The sequence below is a fragment of the Girardinichthys multiradiatus genome, chromosome 19 (assembly GCF_021462225.1).
Source record: "Girardinichthys multiradiatus isolate DD_20200921_A chromosome 19, DD_fGirMul_XY1, whole genome shotgun sequence".
NCBI lineage: Eukaryota > Metazoa > Chordata > Actinopteri > Cyprinodontiformes > Goodeidae > Girardinichthys > Girardinichthys multiradiatus.
The window spans coordinates 31240308-31254809 of record NC_061811.1 but is presented as its reverse complement, the minus strand read 5'-3'; the positions used below and the strand labels follow the sequence as shown (position 1 = coordinate 31254809).

The 14502-nt window shown below is 41.2% G+C and overlaps 1 protein-coding gene across 1 annotated transcript; it reads right to left on the bottom strand.

Moving 5' to 3' along the window:
- Positions 1-637: 637 nt before the first annotated feature.
- On the bottom strand, positions 638-12581 carry lgmn (legumain). Its single transcript, XM_047392865.1, has 14 exons — positions 12430-12581; positions 11989-12151; positions 11659-11756; positions 9707-9788; positions 9528-9610; positions 9333-9408; positions 8395-8457; positions 8230-8296; positions 6195-6313; positions 2620-2709; positions 2149-2358; positions 1879-2049; positions 1367-1434; positions 638-1090 (listed from the first exon to the last, which is right to left on the bottom strand). Exons 2-14 carry the CDS (start codon positions 12127-12129, stop codon positions 1048-1050), a joined length of 1311 nt encoding a protein of 436 aa, XP_047248821.1. The 5' UTR covers positions 12130-12151; positions 12430-12581; the 3' UTR covers positions 638-1047.
- Positions 12582-14502: the final 1921 nt, after the last annotated feature.

Sequence of the window (14502 nt, the reverse complement as noted above, 5' to 3'; positions counted from 1 at the left end):
TGTTTATCACGGCTATCTAATTAGACTTGGCAAAAACTTGGACTTGTGTGTGCTTCTGAGTTGTAGGAGTGTGCAGCGGAGCAAGAAAGAGATGTGCGCCATGATGTGCCTCTAACCAACCAAGACATGCAACCAAAGACCTAATCCAGTCTACACACAAGTTTGGTCCACTTGGTTAAAGGTTAGGTTACTAAGAGTTTTATATTTGATTCTTTTAGTGACTAGGTGCAATTTAATTATTGAATTTAACATTAAAGTCTTAATATTGTGATTCTAGGAATTAAAGATGTTTTTATTAAATATTTCTGTCATTCTTTTCGTGTCATTTAGGTCCCCTAACAAAAATCATTTAATAGATTTAGGACAGATAAAATAATTAATGAAACTGATATGATTTTAATACATACTGATGCTTCCCAATTTTTCCAACTTTCCTTTGGTACAAAGACTTCTCATTTTTGATCATAAAATATTAAGTTTCAAATACTCAGATGGTGTTGAAATATTTGAACCTTATGTATAATATGAGCCTATTTGGGGGTTTATATGAGTTTAAGTTCACCTGAAAGCTTGAATGCTGATTGGACAGGACAAAATTCATTTAAAAAGTTTCAATGGGTGAAAAACAAATGACCAGTTTTGGTTTATTCAATTTTATTGAAAGATCTCTAAAGTACGACAAAGTCAATACTCAACAAGCTTTCCTCATTCAGGGTACATCCTTTACATCTCAATCAAGCACTATTAGGCAGGCACTCAATTTTACAGTCAAAGCACAGCGTAATTGTGTCATAATTGTCCTATATTCTTAAAAAAAGAAAAGAAAAAGCAGAAGCAGTAAAACATCAACAAACTCTTCACAGTGATGGCGCATCTCATCATAATGCGTAAAAATCCTCATTAAAATCAAACCACATAGTAAAAACGTGTTATAATGTGTTCATGAAACAATAACGTCATATCCTTGTCAGGTTGAATTCTCAGCAGTGCAAAATGAAACTTTATTTCTCAGCTCCTCCGTTGTGGACGAAACGATTTAGAAGTGTTTTACACACTGAAGGGACACACAGAGTCCATGGCCATGAGGATGCTGGGAAAACAAGAAAACACTAAATTACTAACAAAAGACAACTGTTTAACTGATGATGAGAAAATATTTAGCAACAATGACAATGAATTAAGGGGATGATTCAAAAAGTATCTCTCTCTCCAGATAAACAAAGGCACAAAAACCTTTTTATAAAGATAAATCAAAAGGTTTGAAGGACCTGAGTCATTGTGGGTTAAGTTTCATGTTAAAAGTGGCCGTTATGAGACTACAAAGGCAAAAGAAAAGGGTAGTTAAAATAACTGAAGTAGTCCTTACCTCTCTGCAGGGTATCCCCTTTCACACAAGTTCATCAGAGCATACAGGTGCCTCAGTGCATATTCAAACTGAAAAGGCAGCAGAACATCGTGTTAGAAATGTCCCCACAATCTCTGTTTTACTTCAACACATAATTAATCAGCCATGTTCTGCTTTACTACTGGCAACTGAAAGGTCAAAATGTTCCAGAGGAAGAAGAGTTTCTGGTTAGAGCCTTGCAGCTGAATGCTGAAAAACGATGTGGGGAAATTATTGAGTTGGAAATATGTATATGTAATGTGTATTTCTTTTCCCAGGTTGGTAACACTCTGCAAGACTAGAAATAAAACATGCAAAACATACAACAACCAAACGCATGACATGTGAAAGAGTTTCAGTCGTCAATTTCAGATGAATCCAAGAAGCTCGACTCATCAGCCACATCTTGACAGAAGACCACCAAGTAAATTTGGATCAGTCTGGTCCCTGATCTGGGTTAAGTGACTGAAAGGGTTACGTCTGGGCAGCCTTACCTCAGGTTTGTGCCAGTTGAAGCAGCTGTGTTTGTAGTGATTGACCGCGGCCTTGTAGCACTGATGCTGGAAGAGTTCAGCTCTTTCATTTAGAACCTCCTCAGTCTTGAGCATACTGCCGGTCACCTTCTCAACTATGTGACGCATAGTTTCAGCCAAAGTCTCTCTGACCTGAACTCACCGTGGCAACAGAAAGCCATCAGCAACCAATTTGAAACATCCAAGGTGTTGGAGCAAATACTGTATGTATTGAAGGTTATTATTCCCTACCTTTAGGTGGGAGCTTATCTCTGACAGCAGGGTCCTGGCAGTTCTGATATCATTGGAGTACATGAGCTTCCTCTTCAGGATGGCCAGAGGAACATCAGGGCTCGGGGTGAGATCCTTACTGGTGATTGGTGGGGTGGTCATCTGAGGAGCAGGTGGCCTGTATGTTTTTGGATTACCCTGAAACTGTATAACCTTCATGTGGGCCAAAGTCTGCAGGCGAAGAAAGAACGAACCAAAATAAGAGAAGGAAATAAACAAATTTCTGCAATATCACAGCAGTGAAAACAGTCAGTCATTTTCTACAGCTTCTTCCATAGTGGGTCGCAGGAAGGCTGGTGCCTATCTCTAACAGTCTATTGGCGAGAGGCGGGATACACCCTGGACAGGTCGCCACTTCATCACAGGGGCAGTGAAAACAGCTAAAATATAAACCCAGGAGATTCCACTCCAGTGGACTTTCTTGCCTCTCACCTTGTTGCCGAACTGCTGGACGTGGCTGGTGTTGGTTTCAGTCTTCACCACCTTGAACTGCTTCAGTAAAGTTTCCTTTGTCAGGTCCTCCTGGAAGCCCAAAGTCAGACAGTAATATAACATGAAGAACAAATAATGTAATATCAATGTTTCATGTTTTCTCTTAAAATTCAATTAAAAAACTGCAGTGATGCTTAAATACGTTCTGAGTTACAGTACATGTTGTTGACGAGGTTTCAGTTTTGGGTGTTTGTACTTTAGCAGGTCTCTTTCATGTCAGATCTCCTTGTTCTTTACAAAAAAACAACCTGCTGCAGCTGCTATTACAAACCACCACTTCCTCTTCCTGCTTATCTGACAACAGGTGTTTAGAGCAGAAATTATGCTTTTATTATACCCCAAACAGCTGAAACCAGATATTTGTATATATACTGTATAAAAAGATACATTATTCTCACTGCCTGACATCAAATTAGACCAAACGTTTTCTGTTTTAGGTCAATTAGAATTACCAATAATTATTTCTATTTGCTAAAAGCCAGAATATGGAGAGAAAAATCACAAGTTCACATACACTTAGATCTCTGTACCTGTAAGAAATTTGCAAAAAAGTCTGGGTAATTATTTGGTGACTTTGTATGGTTCTGACAACATAGAAGTTACATGGAGGCACAGCTGTGGGAGTTTTTTAAGACAACAGCACAAACACACTGCTTCCTCGTGTGACATCATTGGAAAAGTCTAAAGAAATCAGCCAAGGCTTCAGGAGAAGAATGGAGGCAGGTGGCTTCTGTGTCAAAGAGATGAATGTGTCTCTCTCAGAGTGGGCCATTTTCCAAGCCGGACATGAACACAACACTGCACGCACAAGAGCCTAATGACGTCTGTAGTTGCTGGTACCGTCAACGAAGCACGGCTGACAGAAAGCGATCAAAAGTATGGGTCCTCTTTCAAAATGCGATGCAGATTATACTCGCTGCAATACTTGTGACGTGAAGTAAAAGGTCAGCGGTGGGAATACTTCTAATCTGAGGAAGCACCTGGTTTTTCTCATCAGCCTCAGGTCTACGGCTACAAGTCCTACATTCGGCACGTCTGCACCCTGGACGCGCCGCCAGTCCATCACGGGGCAACACAGAGACACATAGGACAAGCAACCATGGACATACTCATTCAATTTAGAGAAACCAATTAAATGGACTGAATTTATATAGTGCTTTTCCAGTCATACAGACCGCTCAAAGCGCTTTACACTAGAGCCACATTCACCCAATCTCACTCACTAACGCTCACACATTCATACACCGATATGCAGATCGGTAGGCAACTTGAGGTTAAGTGCCTACCAGTGCACACTGGTCAATGTGCCCTTGGGCCTTGCCCAGGGGCACATTGACCTATGGCAGGAGGAAGCTGGAATTGAACCCACAACCTTCTGATTGCAAGACAACTACTCTTCCTACTGAGCCACAGTCACCATAACCTAACAGTCATGTTTTTGGACTGTGGGAGGAAGCTGGAGTACCCGGAGAGAACATTCACATGAGTTGAACCCAGGACCTTCTTGCTGCAAGGCAACAGTGCTACCAACTGCACCACCGTGCAGCCCTGAATTTGAAGCACAGATAAAAAATTCTTTTTCTGCCGTGGCGCTGATGGTGTAGGGGTTAAGTGCGCGACCGATATACGGAGGCTACAGTCCTCGAAGTGGCTTTCCCAGGTTTGAGTCCCGGACCCGGCGACATTTGCCAAATGTCTCCCCCCCTCTCTACCCATCTTTCCTGTCTGCCTACTGTCAAATAATAAATAAATAAAGGCCACTAGTGCCAAAAAAAAAATATATATATATATTTATATATATACAGGTCCTTCTCAAAATATTAGCATATTGTGATAAGGTTCATTATTTTCCATAATGTCATGATGAAAATTTAACATTCATATATTTTAGATTCATTGCACACTAACTGAAATATTTCAGGTCTTTTATTGTCTTAATACGGATGATTTTGGCATACAGCTCATGAAAACCCAAAATTCCTATCTCACAAAATTAGCATATCATTAAAAGGGTCTCTAAACGAGCTATGAACCTAATCATCTGAATCAACGAGTTAACTCTAAACACCTGCAAAAGATTCCTGAGGCCTTTAAAACTCCCAGCCTGGTTCATCACTCAAAACCCCAATCATGGGTAAGACTGCCGACCTGACTGCTGTCCAGAAGGCCACTATTGACACCCTCAAGCAAGAGGGTAAGACACAGAAAGACATTTCTGAACGAATAGGCTGTTCCCAGAGTGCTGTATCAAGGCACCTCAGTGGGAAGTCTGTGGGAAGGAAAAAGTGTGGCAGAAAACGCTGCACAACGAGAAGAGGTGACCGGACCCTGAGGAAGATTGTGGAGAAGGGCCGATTCCAGACCTTAGGGGACCTGCGGAAGCAGTGGACTGAGTCTGGAGTAGAAACATCCAGAGCCACCGTGCACAGGCGTGTGCAGGAAATGGGCTACAGGTGCCGCATTCCCCAGGTCAAGCCACTTTTGAACCAGAAACAGCGGCAGAAGCGCCTGACCTGGGCTACAGAGAAGCAGCACTGGACTGTTGCTCAGTGGTCCAAAGTACTTTTTTCGGATGAAAGCAAATTCTGCATGTCATTCGGAAATCAAGGTGCCAGAGTCTGGAGGAAGACTGGGGAGAAGGAAATGCCAAAATGCCAGAAGTCCAGTGTCAAGTACCCACAGTCAGTGATGGTCTGGGGTGCCGTGTCAGCTGCTGGTGTTGGTCCACTGTGTTTTATCAAGGGCAGGGTCAATGCAGTTAGCTATCAGGAGATTTTGGAGCACTTCATGCTTCCATCTGCTGAAAAGCTTTATGGAGATGAAGATTTCATTATTCATCACGACCTAGCACCTGCTCACAGTGCCAAAACCACTGGTAAATGGTTTACTGACCATGGTATCACTGTGATCAATTGGCCTGCCAACTCTCCTGACCTGAACCCCATAGAGAATCTGTGGGATATTGTGAAGAGAACGTTGAGAGACTCAAGACCCAACACTCTGGATGAGCTAAAGGCCGCTATCGAAGCATCCTGGGCCTCCATAAGACCTCAGCAGTGCCACAGGCTGATTGCCTCCATGCCACGCCGCATTGAAGCAGTCATTTCTGCCAAAGGATTCCCGACCAAGTATTGAGTGCATAACTGTACATGATTATTTGAAGGTTGACGTTTTTTGTATTAAAAACACTTTTCTTTTATTGGTCGGATGAAATATGCTAATTTTGTGAGATAGGAATTTTGGGTTTTCATAAGCTGTATGCCAAAATCATCCATATTAAGACAATAAAAGACCTGAAATATTTCAGTTAGTGTGCAATGAATCTAAAATATATGAATGTTAAATTTTCATCATGACATTATGGAAAATAATTAACTTTATCACAATATGCTAATATTTTGAGAAGGACCTGTATATCGTAGAAATCTGTACTTTTTTTAGGCCTCTTAAAAAGTTTGTTTTAGAACAGCAGCTGGCTACAGAGATCAGCTTGCTTGAACTTTAACATTACGCACCGCATCAGAGTCCTCCATCCAGTTAACACTGTACAAGTCGCCCAGGTAGGTGCTCCTGCTCTCATCATAGTAGCAGGCGTATGAGGACTCATGGGAGTTGGCTGCAGTGGTGGCGTACACTGAAACACAGAGGCAGCCTCGGGTTATATCGGTACTCCAGCTGCACTATGACAGACATTAGGGCCCTGCAGAGGACAGTGAGGGGAGCTGGAGTGTTATCAATCATACAGTATGATAATCTTTAGTAAAAATACTACCGTTTAAAATTATTAATCAGGGCTTTCTGCAAAGTTCAGTCATTTAAAAAAAAAAGCCTTATAAGACCTTTCTGATCTAAATTAAAGATATAAATGAATAACAAAAAATAACTTAATAGAATACTATATTTAACAAACTAAAAAACTTAGGAAAATTAAATACAACTTTAAATTGGCTCCGGCTAGTGACTACAGTATCTGTACATCCAGGTCCCCTAACAGAAAGCATCATAACAGTTATTGATGACAGGTTTTAGGTAACAGTGCTTCTTGCTTGTCTACATCATCAGGTTTGTAGCTTTATCACCCAGATTTCTACGACGAAGCAACAAATAAAAAAAAACAAATGAATGTCATTAGCAAATTTCTCAAAAAAAGCTGCTGGAATAATAAATGAACGTATAAAAACAAATCGGGTGTATTGATGCGATATGAGGCCTAAAATTGAAATGATTAAATTTGAAACACTGATAAACTCAATGGTTTAAAAAGCTCTAACTCTGTTTTTATTTAAAACAGACTGCCAGCCAGCCGACAGTCTGTGAAATATTTTCAAACAGCCAAATCAATCTTTTCCGTAAGTATGATTAAAAAGTTTGTACAAGAGGGCGCTGCACTGATGGTGTAGGGGTTATGCGCGCGACCATATATGGAGGTTAAAGTCCACGACGCGGCCATCCCGGTTTCGAGTCCCGGACCCAGCAACATTTGCCGAATGTCTCCCCCTCTTTCCTGTCTGCCTTTGTCAAAAAATAAAAATAAAGGCAACTAGTGCCGGAAAAATATCTTTCAAAAGTTTGTACGATTCTTTAAGCCAGCTGACTGGGAGAGGGCAGCAACATGTGCCAAAGTTGCAACATTAAATCTTTCTATGCTCTATAGAGACAGGAAAACACTGCTCCTTGTCATCTTTTTCTAACTTCCCAGGAAAAAGACCTAAAACCGTAAGAACAGTAGGAGGAAAGATGTTAGTGGTTTAAAACGGCATCATCTGAAAAACCTCATTCCTAGTCCCCATCATCTGTCCAGGAGCGGTTTCTGGGGAGTCTTTACACCCTCTTCTTTAACTTTTCTACCTGCTGCTATCAGGTAAACAGTCCCAAAAGATCAGGAGAACCACCACGGACACTCAGCTTTCTTCTTCAAGCTGTTAAAATGCTGAACTGCTGGTTAAACTGAGCAATGAAACAGTTTTGTTGTTTTATCAATTCAATCATTTTTCACACTAACCTGTTGAAGATCACAGGGATATACAATCATTTTGTCGCATAGTGAAATGACAATAAATCAATCTGATGTCATTTCACTAAATATGAAAGAAAATTCAATTTCAGCAGACAACAGAAATTTGTGTTAACAAAAAGGTTTCAGGGAAATTTAAAAGGTAAATACATACATTGCAGCAACAAAATCAAATTTAAATCTTCTTCAATCAAGAAAGAAGATAAAACTATTGACCCGTGTGCTGGGACAATCTTGGTATGTTTATCACATGATGCCACCAATTAGATAGGCTGACAACAGTAAAAAATGACCATAACCCATAATGCTGACTTCACTGAGTTTAGAAAGAAATGAAAAAAGCTCTATAAGGCTAAAACTGGAGCCTCACATACCACAATGGTGATGGCAGTCTAGTCTGGGCCGGACAGAGGAAGTAAAAAGTGTTACAGTATGAAGAAACTATCCACATTACCCTGACACAGTCTGTGACTTTGATCAAAGTGATTTCTGCCAGCCCATTATCACCCAGGAAAGTGACGTAAAGTTCAGCTCACCATCAATGTCAGCAGGCAGGTGGTTCATCATTGACCCGGACTCACATGCTTCAATGTAGAACACCATCTGTGACGGAAAAACAACAAGTGTTACGAGCCAAACATTCTGGTACCGCTGCATTGCCTGACGAGAATTTATTTGCTAATGCGAGTCCACCTACTTACCTTTTTGTACTTCTTGTTCTGATGCATGTATTGAATGGCATCTTGGAGATCTTTGACATGAAGCTGAAAAACGGGAATATTTTTAACTGAAACTGTTTCAGATCACACCACTTGGCGATGAATAGATGTAGTGTATGACAAACAGATGTTATATCACCAAGACAGTGAGCGTCGACCGAAAAAACAATGTTACCAAACTTCAGACTCAGCAGTTTTGCTTGTGACTCTTTCTGAGCTACATACTTACATTGAAGCTGTTAATAATAAGCAGTAGCAAGGTAATTAACTTTAACTCCATCATTAGCAGCAGATTAGGTTTATTCTAGTGTAGCACCAATGTGCAAAACTTGTCAAAATCCTAACTTAAAATCAAGATTCAACTGGTTCCTGACGATGCTTGCAAACAGATTCATACAAATCTGTTTGCATGCATCGAAACCCAAACATCAGATCTCTTTCCAATCAGTGAATGCACCGTACTGTGCACTACCTGGTTGCGCTTACAATCCTCTTTGCTGTGGAAGTTTTATGAAGTCAGAGAAAGTGCAGAGATGTAACAGGCTATGTGAAAATGCAGCTACGCATGTTGAGAGACATCTGTGGTTCCAGTCAGGCGGTGAGACAGAGCTAGCTTTCAGGAGATAACAGGAAGGCTGAACAAAGTACAGCAAATGTGCTGTTTTTTCGTCTCTCTGAACCTTTAACATGGGATATGGTGATAGCATTTTAGAAATCTCAGAGATTAGCTGTAGATCTACGTTCCCTAGAATACGCACATAAAGACCGTGTTTTTGTAATGCGAGCCATGTTTAATACAAACAAAAGATTGTCAAGCAGTTTAAAAATGTCAGCTCCAACGTTCCTGTTTCTACTTTATTCTATATATGTACACTTTCTGTGTTTGCAGCAAAAGGCAAACGATAAAGAGAAATCCTCACATCATCATTAGGAAAAGCCACAATTCCAGGTGCTCCGTGGTCAGTGAAGTACACAAACACATGATCGTTGGGACCACTGCCAAAACAAAGAAGAGGAAACAATGTAACTAAAAAACATCCAATAAACCAGATAAACCAGCTCTGCTGGGGTCAGGTGTTGTTCCTCTGAAATATATGCTTTTCCTTAACACTTGCCTCTTCAACACCTTTCCAGAACCACCTTTGACTTTTGAAGCATCTCCTTTCAGAATGGCCAAGAAGTTTTGAGGGGTCACATCCTGGCATAAATATAAAACACAGAAATAACAAACTTTGCTTTAAACTAATAAGTGCGATTTGCAGTTTTTCACATGTGCATGTGCCGAATGACTCACATCCCCAGTGTAGTCTTTAGGCACTCCCTTGTACACATCAGTGCCGTTCGGCTTGTTGATCAGTACTCCAGGGGTGGGGTTTCTGGAAAAGAAAACATGGTTGGAGTTTAGAAAAAGGAAGTGCAGATGGCTGACTAAGTGCTTTGAAGAGCTGACAGGGAAACACATGAATGAAAATGATTCACTTGTCAGGTGACAGAGCCTGACACCACGTAATATTGAGTTGCTTTCGTAGATCACCGTAGCTGCCCCAGAAATCTTATCCATACTTGAATAAAACAAAGCAAAATGAATCTATCTGGTCTGTATGTACTATGTTAGAGAATCTAGGTGCATCCTTGTTTGCTGTGCTTGTTATTGATTGACCATAAACCCAATAACCCAGAAGATCTTGATAATAACGTCAGTCATATGAGAGCACAATCCAGATATAAAACATTAATCAATTCACCCGCTTTCTCTTGGTTTGAAAGTGGACCAATAGGTGATAAAATAGCAACATAACTGCATTCCAAAGTCAATCATAGGTTATGTTTAACTTATCATGCAGATTCAATAAACCAGTGTGTCAACAAAGGCTTTTGTTCAGGAAAGAGCTTTTTATCAATATAATAATCAAAAAACTGTGTGATTCATCATGTGATAAAACAAATTTGTTATGCTTTGGCTGCAACAAAACATTTCCAGAATGATTAATAACCACTATAAGAAAAGAGAAATTATTTACCAAAAACCTGAAAGTGTAACAAGAAGATGTCTGACTGACCAGAAACATTTCACTTTCTTTCAACCTAATTAAAAAATTTATTGAAATCCATAGTCCTTTTCAGGTTTTTTCCTGATGAAAGCCCTACTTTAACCTCCACCTGCTGGCTGCAACAGATCGAGCAGACTCCTGCGTCTCTTTCCCTGACATCAGGTCAAACCGATTTCTCAGGAAGCTCCAGCAGTGTTCCCTCGTGACTTTACCCAAGCCTGTTTCTGATTAATTTCACAGTGACAGGAAAGTTGGGTTTTTCTGAGGTTTACAGACGTATGTCGAAGATGCCCCTACAAAACCACAGCAGAACTATGTTGGCCCTGTTCTCTCCCCAACACTTTTCTCTGACTGTGACAGAATCATACGGCTCCATTATACGACGTTTATCACCACGTTGTTTTCAGCAGTTTCCCTTCAAAAATATATATGTAATTGGCAGACTTTATGCACCACATTTTACATCTTCTGCATCTGTAAATGGCCTTTTTTTTTTTTTATTGTCTATGTTTATGATCATAATTAGGAATAGGCCAGTTTGTAATATAAAGGTTTTATAAAAGGCCTAAAATTTAACATCGTACCACTTAAAAAATGTAAAAGCATTTTAAAAAGTGGCAAGAGGACGTTCCAGTATGACAAGCCCATCTTCATAACCGCACCACCCCCTTTTTGCTGCACACTGCCAGTCAGCTGGCCAATAGAAGATTTAATGGGTGTTTATCTATTTACAATAAATCCATTGTACAACAACTGTAATGATCAATATGTTTGACTATTTTTGCAGTCATAAAAATAACTGTTTCTATTCCAAACTAGAACAGATCATTTTATACATTTTTGTTTCAATGGGATATTATGCGTACAGTTTCTTTTACTCGTCCTCACACAACTCCAACTTCCTATCATAACTAGCTACCAGCATTTATTCCTGGATCGCTTTCTTGCACTATAAAACAGTTAATTTGTTAATGTTTACATTGCATTAATTAACACTAATACAACTAAAGCCAGCCGAAGTACCAGCAGTGGTACTCGTACCACAGTTTGAGAACCATGAAATCTCAATGAAAGTAATAACCTTCCTGTAGATGAATGAATAGCATTAAGAAGAATCTGCATGAATAAAAGTCTTTAGGAGAAAGCAGAAGTCTATGTGTAACAAGTAACTGCTTAAAGAAACAAACTAACTCACTCCTCATTTTGTGCCAAGTCATCGTACATCATGACCACAATCTGCTCATCCGGGATGCCATTCCTGTGGACGATCTGGTAGGCATGGCAGGCGTCGGCCTGTGCGAGGAAAACCAATATACATGCAAGTCAGCAGCACATTGACGCGGTCAGAGAACTTCCGAGGAAGCTTGGAGAACTTAGAGGGAGGAGGAAGGAAGCTTATCTGAAGTTCAGTATATGTGTTATCTGGGGCGAATGCGTGTTATATGGGGGAAAAAAACACGAGTCATGCACAGTTTCTGGTGTGGCAGCAGTCAGGAATAATTCCCAACATTTCTCCCGCTCTTACCTGGTGCCTGTAGTTGTACCAGCCGTTGGAACCGGCCACGATAAGCACCCAGTGTTTCCCGGAGTCCTCCTCCGGGGAGGGATACCCGACAACCAGCGAGACGCTGAGGCCGAACAGGGCGAGCAGCACGTACCGACGCATTTTCTCGCCTATTTCAGGAGTCCTGTACGGATAACAGACGAAATAAAATCTCCTTTTTAGAAATTTTACGCTTGGAATAAAATAAATAACACCGCATGGGAAAAAATGGAGGTTAAAGGTACAATGAGACCGCTAACCATCCACCTGATGCCTGTGTGTCACATGATACAGCCATTCTGGGAAGCTAGCGAAACCGTAGGAACACAGTGGCCAACTAACCAATTATTACATAATTAAACATTCCTAACCCTGCAACGTCACACATCACACAAAACAGAAAGAAAACATATATTTTATTACCTTAAATGTTTTGGTTTGGAGGGTTCTGAAAGCAGCGGATCAACTAGATGTGAATCCCAAGAGTCCGGCAAGGGTTATATATATTATGGTTTGGGAAAAACATGTCCACGTCAGCCAATCAGAGCGCTCGGTGGGCGGGCCGTAACTGTAAACTGTCATGTGATTAAAAAAAAAACAAATTCAGATGAACAGGCAGATTTGAACTTTTATTGAAAATTATAAGACAGATACAGAATAGAGTTCGGAATATTTATTTTAGAACGGTAACAGTGTACTTTCTTTAAAAATACACAGTATTTGTATGTATGTTTTTCTCATGTTTTTGTTATGTAAAGCACTTTGAATAGTCTTTTCGCGGAAATGTGCCATACAAATAAACTTGCCTTGCCGAAATATGTCCAATTGTAGCCCAAGGCTAATTTCCCTCAGTTTGTCCTTCGGCAGGTGAATGTAACTCTAGACATATATATCCAGAATCCGTCTAAAGGTGCACCACACAATACACTGTCGTAAAACAATGAAACACTGCTGTCACCATTACAGTTTAGGTGAAGCACATCCAAAAGGTTAACTTTAGATATGTTACACGTATTAAACATGATCACAAGACTGCTGACCCACACCTTTAATTGTCCTTTAAAAGCGGAAAGGCTAGACCTGTGTAATTGGAGGTAGATCGCTCCATAAACAAATAAAAAAAAAAGCTAATTACGGAAAACACTTTTTTTTTGTGTGGAAATTTCAAAGAAAATTCCCTATCCGTACGGCGTCCCAATCATGCTGTGTGCTGTGTTCGCTTCCCACCAGTTTTAATGACGTTTGTTGCATTGGAGACGGCGCTGGAGTAAAACTTTGTTTACCAAACAGGCAGATGTGATGTTGTGAAAGTTTAAAACTTAACAGTTTTTATTATTCTGAAATGCTACAGTGGTGCTGTGTGCAGGGTTGTTCATGACTTCTGTATTTTAGGATTCCAAAGATTAAGGGTGTGGAACTTGCTGCTGAACACAGGTAGTTACTAAGCTGAGAGAAATTCCTGAACTGTAAAATCAGGAGACCTACATCATGTACTAGACAGCGTCTAACTTGCAGATTACGTTTAATTGTTCTGTATGTGTTCTTAGTATAACTCTTCAAAGACAATAGAGTCTTTAAGTTTCAAGTTAGAAATAATAATAATAAAAATAAAACATACTATCTTTTTCACATTTAACATAAGACAGTTGTTCAACCAATTCTCGACGTGTGTACGAGAAAATAAACAAATTCTTGCTGCCACTTCAGGATTTTTTGCTTTATTAAAGATAACTGTGTCATCGGGCTATAAATGTTCACCAACATGTATGCAGGGCTCTGCAAGGTTAAAACTCGTACTTGTCGTCTTCCGCTTATCCGGGACCGGGTTGCGGGGGCAGCAGACTCAGCAGAGACGCCCAGACGTCCCTCTCCCCAGACACCTCCTCCAGCTCCTCCGGGTGGAGCCCAAGGCGTTCCCAGGCCAGCCGAGAGACATAGTCCCTCCAGCGTGTCCTGGGTCGTCCCCTGGGCCTCCTCCCGGTGGGACGTGCCTGGAACACCTCCCGAGGAAGGCGTCCAGGAGGCATCCGGTATAGATGCCCGAGCCACCTCAACTGGCTCCTCTCGATGTGGAGGAGCAGCGGCTCTACGCCGAGCCCCTCCCGGATGGCCGAGCTCCTCACCTTATCTCTAAGGGAGTGCCCGGCCACCCTACGGAGGAAGCTCATTTCAGCCGCTTGTATCCGGGATCTCGTTCTTTCGGTCATGACCCAAAGTTCATGGCCATAGTTGAAGGTAGGAACGTAGACCGACCGGTAAATCGAGAGCTTTGCTTTTCGGCTCAGCTCTCTCTTCACCACAACGGACCGGCACAGTGCCCCCATTACTGCGGCAGCTGCACCGATCCGTCTGTCGATGTCCTGCTCCATTTTTCCACCACTCGTGAACAAGATCCCGAGATACTTAAACACCTCCGCCAAGCCCGAACGAGAGACGCGAGGCCATCCCCCAGTGGGCCCACCACCAGCAGGGGGAACCGTGAGGGACCGGTGCAAA